At 39.3% G+C, this 24808-nt stretch overlaps 1 protein-coding gene across 10 annotated transcripts in view; it reads left to right on the forward strand.

The window, feature by feature from the left end:
* The window catches only part of MAST2 (microtubule associated serine/threonine kinase 2), a 187017-nt gene that overhangs the window by 133521 nt on the left and 28688 nt on the right, over nt 1-24808 (forward strand). For 9 of the 10 annotated variants that reach the window (XM_042873336.1, XM_042873337.1, XM_042873334.1 and 6 more), the window contains 8 exons: nt 514-589; nt 3067-3087; nt 5375-5453; nt 10820-10974; nt 17539-17614; nt 19090-19299; nt 23415-23516; nt 24432-24564. In XM_042873336.1, the coding sequence (XP_042729270.1) occupies nt 514-589; nt 3067-3087; nt 5375-5453; nt 10820-10974; nt 17539-17614; nt 19090-19299; nt 23415-23516; nt 24432-24564 (852 nt within the window). The remainder of the gene's footprint in view (nt 1-513; nt 590-3066; nt 3088-5374; nt 5454-10819; nt 10975-17538; nt 17615-19089; nt 19300-23414; nt 23517-24431; nt 24565-24808) is intronic. The other variant, XM_042873338.1, reaches the window with a different exon arrangement.

The following is a 24808-nucleotide window of genomic DNA, read 5'->3' on the forward strand; positions in this document are numbered from 1 at the left end:
GGTTAGGGTGAATGTTAATACTTTCTCGCTTGAGCATCTTCTGTGAGTCTGTAGTCCTTTTATTACATGTAGTTCCTGTGGCGTTTTTTTTCCCCTCAGTGAATTTTACATTCAGCAGCAATAAACACAGTAAGTATGAAGATATTTTCTTCCTACTTATTATTCCTGAAAGTGTCATCAATATCATTTCTAACCCAGGTTTTTCATTGAGAAACGTTGGGTTTCTATAGGATTGTATATTGTAAAGGATTGTTACATCACACTGAGAGACTATATTGTGTATATATGATGTACTATCTATTTAAGAACAAGTATGAAAGTGTGCATCTTAAATTACTTCAAAAGGAGGTAAGATTCTGATCAAATCGTATTTCTTTGGCAAACTAATGCTCAAATGATCAAGAGCACAAAGCTCAATCATTTGCAGGTACAACTTGGGTTTGAAGGTGTCTCTGCGCAGTGAGAAGTTCCTCTGTTGCAAATGTGACTGAATTTGTTTGCTCTCTCAAACAGGTGGCAGCCCTTTGGACAGCCCTAGAAACTTCTCTCCAAATGCTCCTGCTCATTTTTCCTTTGTTCCTGCCCGAAGGTAAGTCAGGATACATTCGCCTGGATTGGCAGACAAATAGGGTTTCTAAGCTTAAGTTTAGAAGTTGCCTACGAGTATTTTTTTTTGTCATGGTTTGCTTTCTCTGATATTTGTAGTTCTATTTTATTCTCTTTTTGTTTAGGCCTTGGCAATACTGAGAATGTATTAGGTGCTTTTGAGACATAGAAATGATCAAAAGTTGATAAAGCCGTAAATAGAGCCTGGGGAGGAGGCAGTGTTTTCCCAGGAGGATGACATATAGGCTGTGTGAGATAACAAGCCATTTAGTCACAATGCCTAAGTTGTGAATAGAATAACTCTGTCTCAGTGGTAATCCTAGCTCCTCTTCACTCTGAGTAACGGAGGTGCTTTGTATGTCTGCCCTTCTGTTCTGTCTGCACAAAGACACAGACATACCAAAATCAGGCATGCACTCTGCATTCATTCGCTGCCTTCTGAGGGGTAGCAACTTTTTAGCTCTCTCTACTGTCTTGGGCATTGGTGTCAGGAATATGTTATTGCTCTGACAAGGAAGACAGCTGATAATTGAAATCACAAGTCTACAGGAACTGCTAAAAGAAGAACAGTGTTGAAAGACTTGAATGCAAAGCTATCATCTGTCCTGTAGTGAGTGCTAGACAAATGCTTGTTACACTGTAGATCAAACTGTTGAAAAGAAATCTGATACTATTAGTGATCAATTTAGTGTAAGGAGCAGGACTGGAAGAATAAAGACATCTGGGAGAAGCAGACAAATGGAGTATTGAATTTCGTATCTCATCAGGAAGGCAGAAATGGATCACAATGCAGAAAGTTAAATTTGGTTGAGAAAGAAAAAAGCAGCAACAAAAAAATAATAAAGGAGATCCCAAGCAAAATTTAGGCAGGGAAGCTGGGTTGCTCGATTCATGTGTGAGGAAGATATTTTTAATTTGCTAAATGCTTCAACTTCAGCTTCTCATCTGTGTTAGGGTGACCTGAAAACAGGAAAAGTGTGATCATTCTGAGAGGCAGCAAGTTTTCTGACAAAGAGAGATCAGCTTGAGGACTAAATAGGAAAAGGTTAGGTATCAAAACATCAAACGAGAGTGGAGGGTTGGGATTTGGAAACAGGCTGAGTTTAGAGAAGCTGGAGGCATACCTTTTATCTGGGCTTTGGGTAAATCCTGGAGTGCTTTTTTTTCCAGCGAAGTGGCTTGCTAGAAGACCAGGTGTCCCTGAATACTGCTTGAAGTAGATTTTGGTCTTAATATGATAGAGAAACTTTACAAAATCCTGTGAAATGTGAAATGTGGATATGTATTTTCATATTCCCTTAGAGGGAAAAAATAAAGTTTTACCTGGTGGTAAAACAATTAAAATGGACTCATGCATCCATATCTATTTTTATAGAGGGATCTGAGCTTAATTTGAATGTATTTCATATGTTCTGTTGAAGTCAACTGGAATTTTACCAGTTTTCAGAATATCTGGATTTTGGATCACAGGAGGAAAGTTGCAGCTGAAACCATTGTCAAAGCTCAACATCAGCTGTTGGCTGTTCCAGCCACCTTAGCAGAATTGCTTTCCAAATTTCCAAACAGAAAATAAGTTTTAATACTAAAACTCAGAAATGTGTTCTTTCCTACTTTCCTTTCTTCTTTATTTTTAAAGAAATAGACAAACAAAAGTTAGGTCTGTCCTATTGTATGCTGTGGTTCATTTTACAGCATGCATGCTGCTCTGCATACTTTCTCAGTCACTGAAAAGAACACTTAAGCTCAGCTTGTTTTAGAAGTTTGTTTCTATTTTCTACTTGTATTACACCCTGAATAGCTATGCCAGCAGTACCACATGTATGTATTATATTATCAAGCAGAGTATCACAATAACATCTGTGGGAAGTATGGTGTTAAGTAATTCAAAATGTTGTTCACTGTTACCTCAGACAGATGGATATGTCACTGCACCCTTTTGTTCAGCCTTGTTTGGGTCTCAAGGGAGAGTTCGTACCTGATTTTTTCCCATGGTCGTCACAGAAGCTATTTCTTGCTCTTTTCCTGCATTTTATGTTTGATACAATTTCTTCATTTATTGTTCTGTTTGGACGTTGTTTGTGATTTTCCTTCTTTGCTTATTGCCTTGTGATGAGTGGGTTCTTGGGTTGGAGTAGGGAGCACATTCAAATAAGTTCAAATAAGTAAAACCAAATTCACTACAATAGACTGCAAGATTGTCCTTAATTTGACTAGTGCTTAATCAAAAATCTCTCACTAGGTGCCATTTCAATGGCTACTTCACACCCATGAAGTCAGTGTGTTCCGAAATTCTCTTGTATAAGAAAACGTGGTAATTTTGTCTGTATTCAGTAAAAATGATGGTAGTGGAATATCAGTAACACAGAGCACGAAGGTTTGTTGTTGTTTTTCCCCTCAAATGACATGTGTGTCTTTGACTTCTCTGTCCCTCATTACCACTGTATGATTTCTTCCGTACAGCCATGGACACAGAGCAGACAGGTAATGCATCGTACTGCTGTTGTGTGTGTGTATGAACCATGCTTCTGTGCAGCCAGGCACCAGCCTGTGTCCCTAACAAGTTCACGCTATGAAAACCCCATTTAGGCATTCAGCTTTTGATTACCAAAGAATAAAACTTTGCATTTTGACCTAAAATGTTAAAGCGGTAGTGCTCTGTGAGAAGATGCTTTGTTCTTCTAACACCTCATTTTGAAATTCATCTGTGTGCATGAAATAGCATTGTAACTGCCATAAAAAAAAAACCTCCTAATTAACTTAACAAACTGACATTTAAAAGGCAAAACTCATTGCTTCCATGTCCTAGTTAAGTTTATTTTGCAATAAAAGACCTAAACATTACTTTCCAAGTATCTTTTCCTGAAGGAATATTGCATGAAGTCTCTCTGAAAATAAATTGTTATTAACAGAGCACTGAAGCAACTTTGAAATGCTTTGCATAAATGAGAGAGGAAATTTCTATTAAAGTCTTGGTTCCCATTGTCTTCAATTTGGAAGTTTTCTTTCCTGTCTCACCTCTTTTTGTTAGATGTAGAGCTGATACCTGCTGTCCTGATGGCTTGGCATATTTCTTGCCTAGATTGCATCAGTAGAAAATAGCCCAAGCATAAGGAGGTATCCTGTAACTTTCTAACGAAGAAGAATTTGTTTTAACGTTGTCAAAATGAAAATACTAAAGTTATTTCAATGCCCAATTTAAGCTAATCACTAGAAGAAGAGTTAGGCTTTCCTTTTGCAAAAAATGGAGTTATTCATTCCTATCTACTCTTTGGGAAGATAGGAAGATATTCTCCTTCTTTGGGGCTGAGGGTCCAAACTGAGATCAAATCATTGGCCTGCAGGTCCCACCAGCACCCATGTGCTCTAGGAGAAGCTGAATGAAGATCTCTGCAGCTGACTCGTGGTGCCCATTTGCTGCCACACGGCACAGTGACTTTGCACTGCTGACGCTGGTGGTTTCTCAGGGTTAAGAGAAGAATTTCTCCTGGCCTTTTTCATGTTTGTCTTGCCAAGGAGAACACGACTTGTGGCTAAATGGGGTTTAGCTATAATGTATGCATGTATAGGAGTCTGCATTACAGCTTGAGTATTTTTATGCATGAAGCATGAATCCTTTTAAAAACTCTCTTGATATAATACTACTTTTTCAGTAATATAGAACAGCGGGTTTATTTCCCCCTTGTTCTAAAGTAGATGGCAAAGTACCTGAAAATAAACAGATCTTTATGTCTGGGTGTGCACTGAAGTTTTCTCTGTAGATTGAGGCATTGTATATTCGTAGTGGGATGAGAAATATTGCTGCAGAGACAGCAATTGAGCTTTTATAAGCAGTATTTCAGATCCATAAGAGGCATCTTATTTTACAGTGTGCCTGCAGAAATGCACTGTATCAATGTGCATCCAAAACCACAAAGTCTTTCCAAAGTCAGTTAGAATGAGGAACTGCTCTAATTCAGTTTCCCTTTATGAGCAGCTACTGATAGTCTGCCATAGCAAAGCAAACAAGTGAGCTGAAACTGATGTGAGGGAGACTTCTTTAGCACTCATCCCAAAATGCAACAAGACACACTTGTAATTACAGGAATCAAAATGCCTTCAAGAGTGAGATGAAATTAGAGGCAGAAAAGGCACAGTGAGCTGGGATGAATTGAGTTTGGGTTCCAAGCTCACTGAGGTGGGTTTTAGTGGGAGAAGAGGGTTTCAAGAAGGGCCGTTCTGATTATTCTCCAAGAAGAACCGTCTTTAGTTCTGACATTGGTAAGGACAAAAACTGTCTGACAGTATTTTCAGGGTATTTTGTCTATTTTCCGTGGGAACCGTGTTTATTGGCTATGACAAAGTAAGCAAACAAGACCACTTTCACTAAGCTCATGATTTTAAACATTTTTTTCCCCCCAACTTTCAGCATTATTTGAAAGACGAGGAACTGTATAACAGCTTTAGGCAAGACGGCCTTTTTCAAATAAGTCTGTTTTATTTGTTCATTCCTGGGACGCCAATTTTTGCACAACTGGCAGTATTTAAAAAGCAACTACTTAATGTAATGCAGGAATCTGATGCCCATTTGCTTTATCTTTTCCAAGGTCACTTATTTGTTTCTCTTGAAACGTACCTTTGCTGTTTTTTCACAAAGATACCTGGTCTATTTGAACATCTCAAGACTTTAGAAAACCCGTACGGTTAAGAGATTTGGGGGTGGATGTTTATTTCCTCCAAGTATTGACCATAGTACGTCTATCACAGTAATTTCCTTTGCTTCTTTCCTCAGAACGGATGGACGCCGCTGGTCCTTGGCCTCCCTTCCCTCATCAGGATATGGAACAAACACTCCCAGTTCAACAGTTTCAGTAAGTGACCCAGACTTCTCCAAGCAATTCGGATTGTACAAACACACCCTAACAAATCTGCTTCTGAGTCTTTACTAAAATATCTGATCTTCCTTCATTTTTTTTGCTAACATTATTAAATATACCAATTATTTTTTAAAAATTGTTTTAGTTATTGGTTCCACTGCTTCTTCCTCCATTTCCCAGCTCCTTTCATCTTGCACTTTGCCTTTACTACTGGTGAAATCCCAGTGTAGCACTTGGCTTGACTGCTTGGTTGAGAGGCACGATGTGTCAGAAATGGCAGGGCTCTGAGACAGCGCATAATTGCCATCAAGACCTCAGCTCTTTTTAACTGGGAAATAATCTGCTTTCATGTGCTTAGAGTTAAAATCTGCTAGCAGAAGGAAAAACTGATAATCCACATCTGTTAACTCCACTTCAATAATTTGAATCTCCTAATGTAGCTTTTAATTTCTTACTTGTTGTTAGAAAGGTTGTCTGCAGTTTGCTTGAATTGTTCTGTACTTTCAAAAGGCTGATATGTCGTTAACATCAGTAAGGCACCAACACCACTTTAACCCTTATAGCTTTCAGATACTTCATACAATTAATCTTATTCTTTAGTATGTGAATATAAATTGTGTTTGTCTACCTGACAATCTGACAATGCCCTGCATAGAAAGACTGGAAATGCTAAGTCTACCTTGAGTTAACATGCTTTTGTGTATGTGTTAATGGTGAGTACCTTAACAGCGTGGTCACGTATCATTCCTTCTTTCTATAATACTCACACTGATTGCTTTGTTTTATATGTACTGTTTAGAAAGTGTTCCTAGTAATTGTAATACTTGTGTTAGCTAGGACTTAGTACTCCATGAATATTAATCTTACTAAGTAATTAATCTTAATGAGTAATAATCTTCCTCTGAGTGCAGTATCATTATTTTCTTTCTGAAATGTTCTACTAAGTTCATCCATAAACCCTCTCAAGTACAAATTGATCTTCATAAGTCCTTGGAACACGAGTGTTAAATTCATTCCATATATTAGGAGAAGAGATTGGGGTCAAAATTTTCCTTTTAGCTATAAGTTAACATTATTAAAACTTGATTTTTTGTCATTAATATCATCTGATTGCTTCAGACACGTTCAGACACATTCCTGCAGACTCTAGTTTGCACTACTTCTACAGTTTGTTATCTTTAGTCCTTCAGGACTTTCAAGATTTTTTTTTATTTTTTATTTTATTTTTTTTAACTTTTCCTCTCCTTAGAAGGAGACTAGACTTGATTTTGCTTTCCCAATGGATGAGAAGTGTGTGTACAGGTATATAGAGAGGAGCACAGAGAAATGTGGAAAAAGATGGTCCTGGTTTCATTGCCAAGCAGAACAAAATACTATTTTGTATTAATGTACCAGAAGGCAGCTTTTAAAAAGGAGCTTTGCTTTTGCTTCTGTTGTCTTAAAATAAACCTTTATCACTATAAGCCCTCGCTGTGCCCTCTTCAGCAGGCAGGTGACAGTTTATTGGAGCGTGGAACATATGTAGTTACGTTATGTAGTGGTGGCATAAATAGTCAGATCATTGATAATCACTGAGAATGCTTCCAGGATGCATGTGAAGTTGGACCAAACTGTCTGCAGTGTCTTAAGTCCTTATTTTCTGGTGTGATAAGCAGTTTTCCCAAGAAATTATAGTTTGACCAGCCTTGGGGTAGTTGTTCATGGAGAGAGCAAAAGTAGCAAGATAAATCTGTGGTTGTATCAGTATTTGTTTTGAAAAAGGAACATGAAAGCTACTTTTAGAAAGTTACCAGTTGTCTGACACAGGGAAGAAAGAATATTCCTGTCTTGCTATGATTCCTGAAACAGCTAGATCATTTTGATTGAAACTTTTCCATAAAAGAGAGATAGATATGTCACGTAGAAAGCATCAGTCTAAATAGTGTAGGTATTGTAGCTGTAAGCAATGGATGACAGAATGGTACAGTGCAAAGCAAGTGGGGATAGTCATGTGTAGATCTGAGTTCACCGTCCTGCAGGAAATAGATTAAAACCTTTACTTCCATTTTTTTTTTCTTTTTTCTATGTAGCTGAGTCTTTCCTCTCTTGTCTTCCTTCTGATCCAGTTTTACAATCCCAGAAAGACATTGAAACATGATGTTTAGTAAGTACTGAGGCAGTCTTGGAGCCATTAAACTTAGTACCACGTTTCTAAGCCAATCCTCCTTACTACTCATCAGCGACAACACTATTGTCATAGTATTTTGTAGATTAGAATTAATTTGAACTGATCTGAATAACACCTCTGGAGTTGATAAGCAGCATTATGCCTGTGTAGAATTTAAAACTGAAGTAAGAAGATTTTAAGAGGTTTGTCAGAAGAGCACGACAAATTAATCCCATGGATAAAGACATAACAGAGTGGTGGGCTTCCATTTGGTGTGATCAGTCCTGTAGATTGTATTTTCAAGCAAGAGAGAAGGATGGCAGCAGACCTTCCTTCTGGTGTACATATCAGTAGGAAATGAAATATCAAGAAGAAAAATGTCACTGTGTTCTGCTGGGCCTGAGTTTCTGCATAGCTCAGAGCTGTCATATGTCTCTATGATCATAGATCTGCTTTCTACCAAGCAACAAACTGAACAAACTGAGGCAATTACCTGTTCTAAGGTGAATGAAAACCTGTCGATTCTGCTTGAATTTTTGATTCCAGTTAATGGACAACACTTAATAAACCCCATTATATTTATCTTTTTCATAACAGTAGTGAAGACTTCATCAGACCAACACTGAAAGAGCTGGAGAAGATCTTTCAAGTTACATGGGTAGAATAGTCAGCTGAATGGGCCAATGCACAATTATTTTTAAGCATCTAATTTGTTATTCATTTTCTAGATGCAGAGTTTGTGTGCAGTACTATGTAATTAGTTTGATTTTTTAAAATAATTTATTTATTGAAGAGTTGAACAATTCTGCATCTGTAATTAAGACACCAGGGGAATGCTTGTGTTAAGCTGCTGCAAGTATTGAGTACAGTGCTATGATTACTTAAAAATCAGTATTTCAGAAGTGTTTCACTTTGTGCTTTTTTACTGAGAAAGCTGCATGCCCTAAGGCTGCTAGAAAGGCAGAGGAAAGTTCATTTCTCATCATGGTCTTTATCTCCAGAGCTGTCCTTAGTTATTCTCTGGAACTACAAACTCTATGATCTGTTTTCTTTTAAAGAGAGGAAGGAATTTGGAGGGCCCTCCATGAGCTCACTAACACAGCTTTGCCAGTGGCTTTGCAGTTAGGAGACATGTTTTCTTCTGGAATTTCAGTTTTGATTTTTCTTTTCTAACTCCAGTAACTTGATATGTGCAAATTTTTTAATGTAGCAGTTTTAGTTTAATTTTGTTTTGAATAAGAGATGCATTTCTAATGCCAGAGCTCGAGTACCTGTTAATGCAGCACTTCATAAGCCTGTGCTTTTAGTCTTCCTGCCCTTTTGCAGACTTGGTGTTATTCATCATGAATGACAAACACCTTTAGTTTGAAAAGAGTTGCTGTTTTTGCGTAAGCAGATGCTTCTTACTCTTTGTATGTTGTAAGACAGGTGATCAAAGAAGGCTCCTGAAGTCAAAGAGTGTTTGCATCGTTCTGTAATAGAGAGAATCTTTCCTGTGTTTGGCATAAGCAGTGTGCAGAGCAGAATAGCTGTGAGGAGAGGGGCTGTCAGATACTCAGACTCTGCCGTGACTTCAACGTAGATCAGGGCAGTGTAAGCTTTTACACCATCTGCATAGTTGTCTCTAGATGGACATGGCTGGATGGGACTTCCTAACATGATCTGTGCACCTAGGCTGCCTGAAGGAAGACATGGGAATTGATGGTTCCCTGTTCCAGCCATCCTTGATGATTTCATTCACACCCTAAAACTTTCAGATGGATTCTTTTCTCTGCAATGCATTGGGCACTGCATAGTTTCTTTGTTATCTAAGGAAAAGAACTTCAGGTTTGGAAGTGCTCACGTTCAGTTCTTCATCTATTGGTTCTGCAGCAGTCTGCTTAGTTTTTCTTCAGTTCAAGAGTAGCTGTTTCTCTCTTGGCAAATTTGGATGCACCTAATTTAGGTGATCTCAGAATATTTTCTTTATCAGCATTATAGACGTGCTGGAGTCAGTGAGCAGCCTTGGTAGCATTTGGCTTTCACGGCTCAGCCATATTTGTTAGCTTTCTATTTCCAGAACCACTGTCTAGAACAGCATGCTAGGTGAGTTAAAACTTTGGTCATATGCATCAGATCGTGTGTTAGTCCTTAAAACACATTCTTCTGGTGCTAGGATGCCCTGCTTTCCTGTTGGGGTGAGGGCCATTGTAGCAAAAGGAGAAAATCTTCCGCCAGAAAAGTGCGCACAATTAAATTTAATCAGATCAGTAAGGAGTCTCAGAGCTTAGGTTAGTGTCGTGTTTTCCATAAGCCCCACTGGTGTTACTCAGTGCTGCTCTGGCACTTCAGAGGTTTTTATAATCTGTCCTTACGTAATACATTTCCTTATTTTTGTAAATGGAAAGGATGTTCAAACAAATCACACAAGAAGAAGTGCAGCCCTTCGTTGCCTACAGCTTTTTCCCCTCATCCAACATTTGATGTTACCAACACTTTTTTTTCTGAGTTTGAGTTCATACAGGTTCAAGAATTAAATCTGTTTCACATCTATCCTTATCACAAGACAAGTCATATAAGTTTATTAACTTATTTAAACACAGATGAACTGCTTTAGTGTTTGTAACAGGAAACTATTAATCCTACAGCTCTGCAAAGTCAGCTACTTCCATTTCATTATTTCCTACTTGGCTAGAAAGGAAGTGTGATGGGTAAAGAAAGGGAGAAATTAAATGGAGATTATGGAGAAGTAAAATACAGACTACTTAATGCAGCAATTTCCAAGGAGAGCCAGTGATCAGTGAAAACTCTTGCGTCTACACAGCTCCATAGCATTCTGCATGCCAGTGAAACTCCTGAGCTAAGAGAGCATGAGGGAAAAGGAAAGTTGCTCACCACTCCAGGAACCTCCTTGTCCTTTCCAGGGTAGCACTGGTGTTAATGTGCATTCCTTTCTGTCTCCTAACAGTAATTACCTTCACAACGGTTCCAGAATCACATGTATTCCTTTCCTAGCCTGTTCCCAAAGTTGTCCTGGTCTCACCAGCTCTGTCATTGTACAGAAGGTTTGGCTTAGCCTACTGAGAATGTTAAAAAGAGGCACCTGGTCTGATAAGTAGCTTTCTTTTCCGCTGGAGTGTGCAGTGTCTGGCAGAATCCGTTCCTCTTCCATTCATTAGCTGACCCTATGCATGCGTTTAGTGCATTTCTTTTCTGTATTTTTTTCTGTACTCAGTCATCATGCTCATCTCAGGAGAAGCTGCACCAGCTGCCCTTTCAGCCCACGGCAGATGAACTTCATTTCCTGACAAAGCATTTCAGTACTGAGAGCATCACTGATGAGGAAGGGCGTCACTCTCCAGCCCTGCGGCCTCGATCACGCAGTCTCAGGTGAGTTCAGGTGGTGTTTATTGCATTTTTAAAATGTTGGGCACAAGTGTTGCATTTCACATGTGTGTTTTCAGTTCTAAGAACAGTAAGAGAAAGCTGTTTTTTTCTTTGTTGTTGTTGCATGGTTTTGAAATTAATGAGCTTATACCCCACCTCGCCTAATCAGAAAATAATAATTTTTATTATTTGTTTTAACATTTGACACTGAAGATTTGAGTTGTGACATGCTTTGCATAGTCTGCTTTTGTATCTCCATCGTAACTAAGAAAATGTGATCCAAAAGCATCTCAGAGTAACCCTAGAGGATGTAGATTTCCTTTAGTGAAGTTTCTTCTCAATTTCTGCTGCAGTCATATAGGGAAGCCATTACAGTCACCCTTAATAACTTTTCCAGCAGAGCTTCTAAAGTGGAATGAAAACTAGAGTAGATGAAGTCAAAACCTTAAATAGAATTGCACCCACGAGCAATTTTATAATAGCACAGAAAACTGCATTAGCAGTTGGGTAATTTTTACTGTTGCTTCAGAGAATCAGTTCTTCAGGAGACAGCTATCCAGGGGTTGTTTCCTTCTGTAGTTGATTTTTTTTTTCCCCCATACTTAAAAATAGAAGCAACTAAGACTTGATCTTTCACAGAATTACAGAATGATAGAAGTTGGAAAGGACTTCTGGAGGTCCTCTTGTCCAAACCTCTGCTCAAGCAGATTGCCTTGGGACCACGTCCAGACAGGTCTTGAATTTTCCACAGACTCTCTGGGCAGACTTTCTTGCAGTTCTCTAACAATCTTAAAAAAATACAAAAACAAATTCACCAACATTTTATATCATAGCAAAAGCCTTGAGTTTTGCTATGAATTTACTGCTGGACCAAGTGAATGAAAGTTGAGAGACACATATCTTCTACAGCGTCTGCATAACCTTTTGTTATGAAACAAGAAGGATTCATGTAAGCAGGGGATGAAGAGGTGAAATCTCCCTCATGTTGTTCATCTGAGGGTATCAGAGGTAATACTGCTTTTAAATCATTGTCAGCTGGAAATGCTGAATCACTGTGCCCCAGCTCAGGACGTCGACTGGAGTTTGTAGTAGAAGGAAGTAAAATAGGTAAAGTTAACAAGAAAATGTGTGGTGAATATCATGATATGGCAGAAGGGACAGTTAATGATTATTTGTAATTATTTGTATGTTCTAAACCACAGTGCAGGCTGCATGATAATTGCATACGGAACTGCTAAGTGTAGTTACTCAGCTATCTACAAGAGCTGGTAAGTCCTGTAGGTAGCAGCACACTTAGTCTCTACCAAATGCCATGTAGTAAGAGATTAGTGATGTGATTTGGACTAACTGTTCAAGCCTCTTTGAATGATAGTCCTACTTCAGTCCTGTTGCTGTCACTCCTAACACCAGCTGTCGCTGCCCAGTGTAGCTGTAGCAGTACTAATTCGTTGTAGGTAGGACAGTTACTGTAGGTAGACAACCATCACTAAAGTAATTATTGTCCTTTCTAACACGGACATACCGCTGTCGGCATCAAGAAGCACAAAACACTACTCTTGATGCCAGGAAGATGTAAATAAAATAAAGAGCCAAATTCTGTTTTTTCTTGTTAATATGAATTACAAGTTTGCTGCGAATTTGTTCTCTGTAAGCCCATTTAAAAGCAGAGTTATCATATCATAGCCTTATAATCTGTGACAAGACTCGATTAATCCAGTGTGTCATGACTGTGTGCTCAATATTCATTTCTGAAATACTTTCTCTAGCTCTCTGGTTTTCGGTGTGATAGTAGCCAGCCTGATTGGTATTCCAAATCTTAGAGCGAAGCAACATTATATTTTTTTAAACTTACTGTTTCTGCTTTGTTTTTCATTTTGCTTATGGCTAGCACTGTTAAGCTGTGTGACTCTAAAGCACCCTTACTGCTAACAAACATCCCTCCTGGCCCTCACTCCTCGAGAAAATTGCTCCAATTTTTTGTATTGATGTATCAGTGTTTGTAGGAGTTAGCACTCTGTTTGGCAGGGGGTAGCACATCCTTGTAAACAACAAGTGTTGACATATGTGAAGACCAGACCCTATGCAGTGCACAGCTTGCTTATTTGTTTGCCCACATAAGAATTTGCTCGCTTGCTGAGAGGACATTTTTACTTAATTAAAAAATTAAAAAATAAAATCTGAGCAGTTACTGTGTTGAAAGTCAGGCAGGAAATCCCCCAAAATGTATTATTTTAAAAGGTACTATATGGTTCTGTTTGATCAGCTTTAATGAAAAGGTGATGAACAAAATACATCAGATGGGCAGTCGTATCTTTGTAATTAAAAGATGGCCTGATGTTTATGACTGATTGTTAACATTTATTCAGTGTACCCTTAATGACTTTGATATGCAGGGGAAGGAGGTGGCCTGGCACTGCAGTGGGGTTCAAAAGAGTGATGTTTGTAGAGCTGGTCACTGAAGGCAGGTGTTCTCCCATCTGTCTGCAAGAGATTCAGACTCACCTGTTAAATGAAAGGCTGAATCTTCACGTGATGCATCCATTTCTGTGCTTTAGTAGAAGAGCGTATTTCTTTATTGTCCAGAGAGGTACTTCTTAACTACCATCTCTCAACTGTTTTGTTTTTATGTAATGTGACCTTCAAATCCTTCAAGTTACTGATTACAGAGAGCTGCCTGGGCTGCAATCACTTCTCTTGCAACAGTCCTGGGCTTTACCCAAAGGAGGTCTTCTCTGCCAGGTGTAAAAATGCATGGAGAGCATGTATTCTCATGCAAAACCTGAGCTGCTGCCCTCCATCTTTCCCTGGTTTTCTTCACTTGTCATCCTTCAGCTGACGAGTGGAAGATGCTGGAGATAACAGTTAGGCTAACTAGCAGTGGCTTCTTCAACAGCTGCCATTGTGCATGTGCTCTGCCCACCAGTCTTCCCAGTTTTCTTGATCTCTTTGCATATTACAGGAAAAGATTGTCTAGATAGAAAGCATTGAAGATTGCAGCAGTGAATCTTTATATTGCTGAAGTAGATGAGATCATCCTCAGTCAAGCGTGCTGCTTCATCAGTTTGCTGAGCAGTGCTGCTTTAATACAGTCCTCTACTGTGACTTCCCATGTGCTAGACCCTGCCACTAAGAATGTACAGAGGTAATTCCTAGAAAATGCCTGTTATCAGAAGAAATTGATCATAAAAAGCATCCAAGATGGGACCAAAGATTAGATAGCGCACAGTAGTGGCCCACGCGGTCCAATTTTATCTCAAAAATTGATCCTGCTCTGCCAAGCTCAGTTTTCTTTTAGCCATGGGCTTGTCCAGTAACAGAACTAGGCCCAAGGTGTGATTGCTGTGCTCCATGTGTAGTGCTGGATCTGGTGTTTCTGCATTACCTTCTCTTTATCAATGGGAGCTTTCTGACACCCAGTAATGATGTGATTTCTATGAGGCCGAGTATTTAGAAAGTGAATTTTTGAGGAGGAGGAAGGCCAGCACTCTGCTCACCTTCAGGACATGTATGGTTTGTATTTTATGTAACCATAGCTCTATAGTTTTAGAATTTGTTCTTTTCTGTGTCTGGAAGTGACACAGAGCATTTAAATTCTCTGCATTTTTCTAATTACAGCTGTCAAAGAGAAAAAAATGCAGGTTCATAAACAGCTCAGTTACATGTAGTCACTGTTCAGCTAAATTTTTTTAAGGTTAAATTTATGAATATGCTACTCCTTGAAATCGCTGTCTGTGAGCTATAGTGTCAGATAAAGAGACCTGAGTTGTGACAAGCTAAAAACCTTTGTGGGAGAAAGATGTCGCTGAAAGTCTACAACATAATTTCATGAAGTGGAGGGAAGGGGAGGAAGAGAGCGGTTTTTCATTCTGCTGTTAAGCTTAAGGGGACAGGTATTATTCTTCTAATGTCTCCTCTGCTGAGATGAAAAACTCCCTGACAATAATTATTTCTTTGACCTGCCTGTCTGCACCAGGAAGAGAGAAGCAGCCTGCTTTTTGTCTTGAGATGTTATGCACATGCACAGTATGTGTCCTGTTTTACAGAAAATAATCTGTTCCTTTGTAAGGCTTGAAATGTTAGACTGTTTTTGTACCGTGTGTGAAATCTTGTGCGTGCTGTATAGATGTGCAGAGCTTTTGCATTTGAAAAGCTGTCATGCCTGTACAATATATCTGAACTTCTTTCTTTTCCTTACAAATTCTCTTCCATTCTCCGACAGTAGCATTCATTACTTGCCTGGTCCTGGCTTCTTTTTCTCCTGGTTGTACCTCCACAATGCTGTAGAATAACCAGCAGTGCCTGGCAGCCAGCCTTGGTTAGTCACTTACCCATAGAGTCATTTCTGTAGTTTCCTTGGCTCAAGCTCAACATGAGGCAGTGTATAGATATACTGCAGTCTTGCTGTAGTCAGCTAGGCATTTAGTTTGACACGTTATATTGGGAGAATTTCATTTAGAATGAGAGTTTGAAGCTTCCTCCTGGCTTTTATCCTCAGTTGCTTAAGTGTTCAGCATTCCAGGTGGGCTAGTGGGAAAAATGGGTGGTAGATGGATGGTTGGACTGCATGATCTTGGAGATCTCTTCCAACCTTGCTGAGTCTATGATTTTATGAAAAAGTTGTATTAATCAGCTGCCAAAAATGAGAGAGAAATCTGCCAGTACCCAAGGAAGCTAAGGAGATTTCAGTTTTTACTTTCTGCATATCAGTAGACTCTTGTGCAAAGAAAATAAGAATTACAGTGTTTTAGAGTTGTAAGAAACAGCCCCGTAGTTCCTCTTACCACTGTGGCCACTCTTAAGGAAATGCTACAGCTGCTGCCAAGAAGCATAATGTCCACAGAGCACTTAAATTCCTGTATTCATATGAATAAAATGTCTTGAAAGCAAGGAAAAAAAAAAAAAAAGTCATGTATTTTAGCTGTAGGACAGCAAATAGTTCAGCATGCACAGATTTTAGTAGTACTGCTTCAGCATTGAGATGGCATATGTATGTGCCTATATATTTCTGTAGTATCAAAGGATTTATATGTCCTTGTGATGTATACCTCACTCAAATCACACAGAAACAGTTCATTACATAAAAATAAATTCTTCCTAAAATATGTTCACCAAAATGTTTTGCTCCAGATGAACTTCCAGGAGACAAGTGTGTGTTTTTGCTGGTGTGTTTGAGCTTAGAGAAAGAAGAATAAATGTGGTTGGCTAGATGTGTGGGGAAATTTGCTTCCAAATAAGTTGTATATATATATGTATATGTATATATATAAAAAATACTTTTTAAAAGCTCTTACCCTTTATTATCTTGCATACTCTCTATGAATGTAAATGTAGGCTTCTTCAGAAAGAAAATGTTTCTTTATAAAAAACAGCTATCTACGAAGCTAAGACGTGCCTTCTCTTAAAAATATATATTAATGAGTAACATTTGAGCACCCACATCAGGTTTTCTCTTGTAGCATACGTGTTAGTGAGGTATTTAGGCCAAACTGCATTTTCTCAAGCTGAGGAATGAAACTTAATGAACCCAAGGCACAACGTAATTCATGGAATTCCAGCACCGGGCATGAAACGAGATTTGTATTGCTATATTCTGTGAACCAGTGAGTTAAATTTTCTCTGAATTGTAAATATCTATTCCCGAAAGAATGTTTTTCCTCTAAATAGGTTAGCAGCAAGGTAGGAACTGTAATGCATTCAGAATTTAAAATGCATTTATTCCATGTAGGGAGATTCATCGTTCACGAGTTTATAATGTTTGAACTGATTCAGATAGTATTGTTGTTGGGTGCTTTTACGTAGAGAAAATATGTTTAGCAGTATGCACGACTCTTAAAATCGTGAGGGCAGCAGTCATATAATATGCCAAATAACGGAATCCTTCTCTCATCCCAATTGCTAAAGCGACGTCACCAGGAAAACGCAGCGCTGCAGGCGATCCCGTGGCTGGGGATTATCTGCATTACCTCACTCGGCTGCCCTCAGCAGTGGGATGAGTCAGAGCGTTGCGTACCATCACGTGTGATGAAATGAGATGCAACTGTTCTTTAAGAAACACCCAAACAGTCATATAAAAACAGTTGGCCAAGATTCACCATCCTTTTTTTTTTTGGTGTGCCTTGGGAGTTGCTTGTTAACCTGTGCATACATGCATATGCATCTGTTGTGTACTGTGCCCCAAGGGAGTGCAGTTTTCCTATAAGTGTTCTATTCCTATTGCATTGGTATTTATATATGGGATTTAGCTGAATAGCACTGTTCATGCATCCCTGCCGCAGCAGACAAAGGACAGGAAAGGCATCTCAGGGTCCTTTTGCACTTCCTCTATGCCTTCCTGGCACTGCAGACTGGAGATATCAGGGACTTCTGTGCAGCCCTGGTGCCATCGCCAAGAAGGCAATGAGACAGCAAGCAATGGCAGATGTACCTGTAACATGTGTCCCACTCTGTCTGTGCCCATGTGTTAGGGCTTGTGTTCACTGCAAGGAGCTGGTTGTCTGCCCCCCGCAGACAGGGTAAGCAATGTTTGTGATGCCTGTAAATGATGATGTACTTTCTTTTCTCCTCTAGCCCGGGTCGCTCGCCAATTTCCTTTGACAGTGAAATAATAATGATGAACCATGTGTACAAAGAAAGGTTTCCAAAGGTAAGGAATCACTTTTTGAATAATGCAGTCAATGAACTTGTGACAAAGCTGAGTTAATTTGTAATACTGTGACGGACCCCTTGTCTTACCTCTGATTTCTGAGCAGTGCAGTTTGGAAGCTGCTTTCTATAAATTTCTGTATTAATTCTGCAGTGGAAAAAAAAATAGATGAAGTATATTCAGATAGAAAAGTATGAAAGGCTTTGTGTATTATGTATGTACTTTGTATTTACTGAATTTCTCATTTTGGCATTTTCATGTGAATTTTCTCACAATTGGCATGATAAATGAGCATGGGAATGAGGAGAATGGCCATGCTGTGGCTACTCGATCCATTTCACTTGTTTGAGGCCAGCATCTCCATATATTATCATAGAGTCATTTGAGTTGGAAGGAACCTCTAAGGGCCATCCAGTCCCACTCCAGTGAACAGGACACCTACAGATCCATCAGATGCTCAGAGCCCCATCCAGCCTGACCCTGAATGTCTGCAAGGCATTCTCCAACCCTCTGGGCAAACTAACCCTCAGCTTCTGCTTTGAATTCTGACTCTGCTGGAGGAAGGATGCTTAGCTTACTTCCGTGCATACTTTAAACAAACTATTTTGGACAGTAATTTAAAAATACTTTGAGTAACATTCTCCCAACATTCTCTGTATAATAACATTAAGTTTGCTTTATACCAATCCAAACTTTTTGGTCTTGGTAGGCTTTACATTTACATACTGGAAATGCATGTTTTCTTTTATAGTCATTCCAAATTACGTGAGAGATTTTGACAAAAGCAAAGCTTGCCACTGGGGCCTTTGGTACCAGAGAAGCAATGAAGTTAAACTTGAGTTTTCAGAAAAGCAAATTATTTCGGTACTGAAGTGATTGCAATGAAAATAAAACAGAGGGTTTTTTGCTTATTTCTTTTAAAGCTGAATATTGAAATCCATGGAATCAAGTTTTCAGAGTTAATGCCTCACTGAAATGAGTGCAGACATTCATCTATCCCAGAGCTGTCAATATGACCATTCCCTTTCTGCTTTACCAATAGTAAAAATAGATGTTGCTCTGGTGACAGAATATCGAGGCCTAAAGTGAAAGAGATGCTGTCTGTCTGTTGCTTGGGGCAATGATTTTCAGATTTCATGCTCTTGCCTACAATTTCTGAGAGCTGCCTTGTATCTCACATCCTTATTTTGGAGACCTGGGAGGAAAGCAGCCTCAGAAGCAGGATATTTTTATAGTTATTTCCATTTTCAAGTAGCATGTCCTGATTAAATGTTGTTGTTTCTTCTTGTGAACGCAGCTTTTGCCTACAGAATAATATTTTTATTCAAAGCAAAACACCGTCATTGTATTTTGGACAGTTTTTTAAGCCTGGTGCATTTTGGGATTGAGGATGTGACTGTAGAACCCTACTTGTCTATGTTTAGATTTTGGGATAGTCAGATTTTAAGAATAATTTGTTTATTCTGTACTCTTAGGCCACAGCGCAGATGGAAGAGCGGCTGGCGGAGTTTATTGCCTCCAATGCTCCAGAGAACGTGCTGCAATTAGCAGATGGGGTCCTAAGTTTCATCCACCATCAAGTTATTGAGCTGGCTAGAGACTGCCTAGATAAGTCACGTGAAGGTCTCATTACTTCTCGCTATTTCTATGAGCTGCAGGAAAACTTGGAGAAACTTCTCCAGGATGTAAGTGCTCTTGAGAAGTAGAATATGTTATGGTGATGGAAGCTGTAGACAATAAGGCAGAGCTTTGATTTCAGGAGAGGGGAAGGGCAGTGGGGAGGGGTGTCAGGAGGCGTGGGGCGTTCCAAAGCGCTGTTGATGCACCATGGGCGGATTTAAGCAGGTCACTTCACCTGTGTACATCTTTGTACAAAGGCTAAATATGCATATGAGTAAGTCAAAGGCAGTCTTCACAGTTTATGAAAATCGGGTTCATACAGATGAAGGAAATTACTGAACTTTTCTTTCATGTACTTCAGGACTGTGAATGACTTATTAATTACAATAGTGCCTTCAAGGAGTGAAAGCACCACAGTTTGTAGTGTTGCTATAAATTTTTCATAAAAGATTTTCCTGAGTTGAACTTAATTCAGTTGTGGGTAATTTTTTTACTACTTCGATGTGTTTTGTGGTGTTCAAAGCATTTGAAAATACACAAGGGGGCACAATTTTAATGTGTGCTCAGTATGCTTCAGCTGCTCATTAAAATTGCTCTTTTCCTTTAAGATAAATTCTGAGGGATTTTTTGAAGTTAATATTATGCTGTAGCTGTTGTGAGCAGTCAGTGCTATTACTTATTGCAGGGTTTGGACCTCTGTTTGGGAACATCTTTCTAATTCTCTGCTTTGATTTAAGGAGATAGCAAGCTGCAAGTACAGGATTTGCAAAAATCACAGGTTCAGATATTGACTGTCACTGGGAGACCTAGAATCAGTTGTATGCTATAGAAATAAGATCAAGTAGAATCTCAAAAAACAAACAAAAAAAACCAACCCCAAAAGTCCTCCACTTGGTGGTCTGTGCAGTAGGATATATAGTCTTATGGTATATTTTTATAAAATGTGAAAGATTGAGAAGGTGACTGCTTGATCAGTAAGGAAATGAGTAGTGGTAGCTCAGGAACTATCAGGAAGGCCCACAGATTTTCATAGAATTTTACTGTGAAATTCACACAGTAATTTCAAACCACAGAAAGAACACTCCATTAAATAGGTTGCAGGTTGAGGCTACTTTATGTTGTGAAAATGTATCTGTAGCATAGAGTAATTGGATATGTAAATAATGAGCTGTTTAAATATACCAAGCCAGAAAGCTTTTAAGGTTTCTAGATCTTGGCTTTTGTAATAAAATGCCAACAAATCTCATTAGTTATGGCAAATGAGATACTTTCTCGTTTGCAGCGTGAAATACTGTCATTTAGTCATTGCTATTGCTTATTGCATCACTGAAACGATCCTGAAGTAGAAAATGAAATAGCTTTTCTTTACTTTGGGAAACATGAACTTGGATGCTATCCTTTACATTTAAAATAGCTATTGAAAAAAAAGAGGACGTCTAGTTATTTATATATTGTGTTGAAGAAATGTTTAGATGATGTACTAAAGGGACCTGAAGTTTAAGGGGGAGGTATTGGTGATAGGTGGACGGCTGGACTGGATGATCTTGGATGGCTTTTCCAACCTTGTTGATTCTGTGATTCCATTAGCATGGGGGGTTGCTTAGGGGATGGAATAGGAGCTCAGGTTCCTTCGATGAAAAAGGTGGTAGGAGTTGTTGTCTTGGTTGAAGTGCCTCCATGCCAAAGAACAAGGAACACTACGCAAAAGTTCCATGGCTTTATGGAGGCTCAGCCACTGGGAGGAGGGAATGAAGGACTGCAGGTATTTCTGTGCATTCAACAAAAGGAAAAGAGGAAGGTAGTGATATTACACTATGTTCAGTGATACTGCACATTGGAAAATTGATACTCTGATTGGAATTGCTTTCTTAATATGAGCCTAAGTGTAAATTTATTGTTTCTTGGCACTGCAGGTCTATTGTTTTGGTTTCCATCTGTATATTAGCTCAATTACAGCGTTGTGACTTGCATATCCCGGTTACTGGTCCCGTGAAACCCCAGGGGAGGATGGTGATTTTAATTTCATGCCCCAGTGGCTACAGTTAGTGACGGATGGGTCTTTCAGATAAGGGAATCGGTTTGTAAATTACCCCTCGCTTCCTCCCGTACACGTGTCACTGGCAATGTGTGCAGGAATGGCATCAGCCTCTCCCACAGCCCCTCAGCTCCTCTCCCCTCCCCTCGAGAGGCAGGGGGGGACCCTGAAATGACACTGCCAACCTTCAGACAAGCGTGTCGTCATTGGGAGCTGCTAATGAGGTGTCCCGCATCACACCAAGACACATGGAGGCAGCAGCACTATATAACCCTGCCTGCTTTGGGGACACTGCTGGGACAGCTGCTAAACAAGACGTCTGTAGGGATGTCAGAGCTGTCCTGGGGGAGAAGGAAGCAAGAAGAGGCAGTGCTGCTGCGGATCTTGGAAGAGCAGCGCTGTGCGGAGATGAAGGCTGAGTGGCTGTTCCAAGTTGTGTTTCATTTTTGCTATCCTCTACTCTGTTGTGGTGTTGTTTTTTTCCCTTTTCTTTCTTGTTTGGCAGTCATGGTCTGGCTTCTCATTTTCATCACAGACACCTGATTACATTAGTTACGTTTTTAAATTATTTTGCCTAAGCTGGGGAAGATGAGAAAGAGAGAAAACAAAAGGACTTGATTAAAAAGAATAAGTTTGCTTCAGCACCATAAGCAGATGCCATAAATGTATATACATCTATTTTCATAATATGCAAGGGGGGAAAGGATATTCCAATTGCATGTCTCATGTTTCATATAATACAAAGTTGTTGATGTTTTATTTATTCATTCCAAAGCAGCTAACCCCTGGTGATCTGGAGTGGCTTTTCAGCTATGAAATCATTAATTTCTTTATAGAATTCATATTGTAACTTACGAGTTTGGATATTGCATTAAGAGGCACTGAGTGAATACTAAGCACCTTCATTTTGGTTATTCTGTGTTTTATAATTAGAAAATATCGTCTAAAAAAAATCTCAATTTATTTCAATGCTTTCAAAATATTTTTTTGTAAGACTCTTATTACCAGGAAGCATCTCTGATGCTGTTTTCAGATGATGAACTAGCAATTATGTGGTTTTTCTAGCTATGAATTTCTATCTCCCTGTGTTTTATTGTTCTTCCAGGTGATTTCATGTGTGTTTTGGCTTCTTAGCCATATATGTCTTTTTCTTAGGTGGTTTTAATGAACAATGCTAAACAAACCTTTTCATTTCTTGCTGCACGTTGATAAAATATCACTCCTATAAGCAACTACTGGCTCATTGCCAGCATAAGAACATTGGTTAAGTTCTGGACTTTGTGAGTGTGCTAAAGCCTGTTTTTTGACCTTGGAAAGAAAAAGCTATGCTTCATTTCAGAGGTTTTTTCATGTCCCTGGAACCATCTTTTGTCACCTTACAGTGAAATATTCTGTTATTTGTGTTTCAGGACTCCCTGTGTAGACAGAAAGGTTTTGAGCAAAAGAAGAGTTAATTGGGGTTGCATGGGTTTGGTGCTCAAATTTGTCTTTGCTTTCTACTTTACCCATTTTAATGTATTTACTGTTGTAAAAAGGCATCTCCCTCCTTCCCTTGAAACTAAACACTGAGTTCATACTCAAGTCCTGCAGATCAAAAGGAGAGGACAGGAGTAAAATCTCTGAGTTAGGTTTCTGTATGTTCTTTGTTGGTGTGCTTCGTACACCACAGCATGCAGTACAGTGCTGGAGTTGTTAGGCAGGGTTTATGAAATGGAACTGAGAGAAAACAAAGTTCAGGTTTTCCGTGATGATGAACAGAAGTAGTTGGAATTCCAGCTGAATGCACAGCCTGAAAATAGGTGTAGCTGTTGGGCATTGTCTAGATTTCAGCATTGTGTGGGAGGTAAAATTGAAAAAATCATTAATCCTGTTTTCATTACAAAAAAAAAAAAAAGACCACATCATATCAAATACAACTTAAAGGTGATATAATGCAAGTAAAGCCTTTGAAATAGCTCTTCCATGATAAAAGGAGTCAGTTGGAATGGGAAAGCTGTATGTAACTTGGCATCCTTGAGTGAGCTGAGATCATTGCCTGGCCTGACTCCGTCATGACTTTGCTGCCGAATTACAGCGACTGAGCTTTGACATATATAAATGAGGAGTTCTCTGCTAGGACACAATGTGATGTGCTGCTCTCCACAGGCCCACGAGCGATCCGAGAGCTCCGAGGTTGCCTTTGTTACCCAACTGGTAAAGAAGCTGATGATCATCATAGCGCGACCAGCTCGGCTGCTGGAGTGCCTGGTGAGTCTGGGCCTTGGGAGAGACACCTCAGGAGATAAGGAACACAAGAGAAGGCTTTACATTCTCATGGAAATTAAATCGATTTTCCTTTTTTTGGGGGGGGTAATTTGTTAACATTTCACTAAAAAATTTTGGAAGAATCTTCCTTCCTCGTTGCTCCCAAATGATGAATGATGTGGTTTGTAGGGCCAGAACTACAGTAATTTTGTGATCTTGCAGCAGTGCTCTTGCACCCAAATGTTGTTGTAGATTTCCAACTATATCTATTGGTGCAGTAAAAGAGATCACACCTGCTTATAATCTTTGCTCTCCAAGTATACCAAACCTGAGCTGATAGGATAATCCACCATCTACCCTGTAACGGTATTTCTTATACAGAGGTTGAAATATTCTGCTGGTAGATTAGTAATTTTATTAACAATTCTATTAGTGATTTCTAATATTGGGACTGTTACAAAATGAGGTGAATGGGTTTATGGTTTGATTAGAAGTGATATTTGAAAGTAGGAGAGCTTCACATTGGCTTATCTCACCTGTCAGAGAGGGCAAAAGATACTTCAGCCCTCTTTAGACCTCTCATTAGGACATCTCAATGGCAAAGGTAAACTGGGGGTCCAGGTTAACACTTACATTATGATGACCATATTATCTGATAGTTTGGTTTTCATTAACAATACCTGCTGTCCTTGTCATGTTTTGAATGGCAGATACACAGCCAGCAGACTATAGATGTGCACTATTTTTGCAGAGCAGGATGAAATGCTTGCTGAGCCCAGAATTAGCTTTGAGTGTTTCTGAGGAATCCAGATAATTCAACCCACTCTCCCTCTCTCTCTCTCTCCTGTATAGCAATCTGGTAATTGTAAAGCTGAATCATGTGCCCCTCTTTCTGTCTGTCTCACCACCTTGCTTTAGGAGTTTGATCCTGAAGAGTTCTACCACTTGTTAGAAGCAGCAGAAGGCCATGCCAAGGAAGGACAAGGAATTAAGTGCGACATTCCTCGATACATTATCAGCCAGCTGGGACTCACCAGGGATCCCCTGGAGGGTGAGAGCTCCGGTTTTGTACTCACCACACTACTGAGAGGATAACCAGATCTCCAGACTCTTAACTCCTGGTCATCACAAGCTCAAGGAGCCTTTTTTTTTTATTATTGTTAGTTAACTTATAGGCCATTTTTCTTTATTTTCCTGTTTGCTGTCAAATTCCAGACTGTCCTTTCCATCCCCACATCTCAGAGGAGTATTGCTGGGCTAAGGACCACGCATCACAATTGACAGTTCTTTACTTA

The sequence above is a fragment of the Lagopus leucura genome, unplaced genomic scaffold, assembly GCF_019238085.1.
Source record: "Lagopus leucura isolate 7727_CA_CO unplaced genomic scaffold, USGS_WTPT01 Super-Scaffold_100009, whole genome shotgun sequence".
Taxonomy (NCBI): domain Eukaryota; kingdom Metazoa; phylum Chordata; class Aves; order Galliformes; family Phasianidae; genus Lagopus; species Lagopus leucura.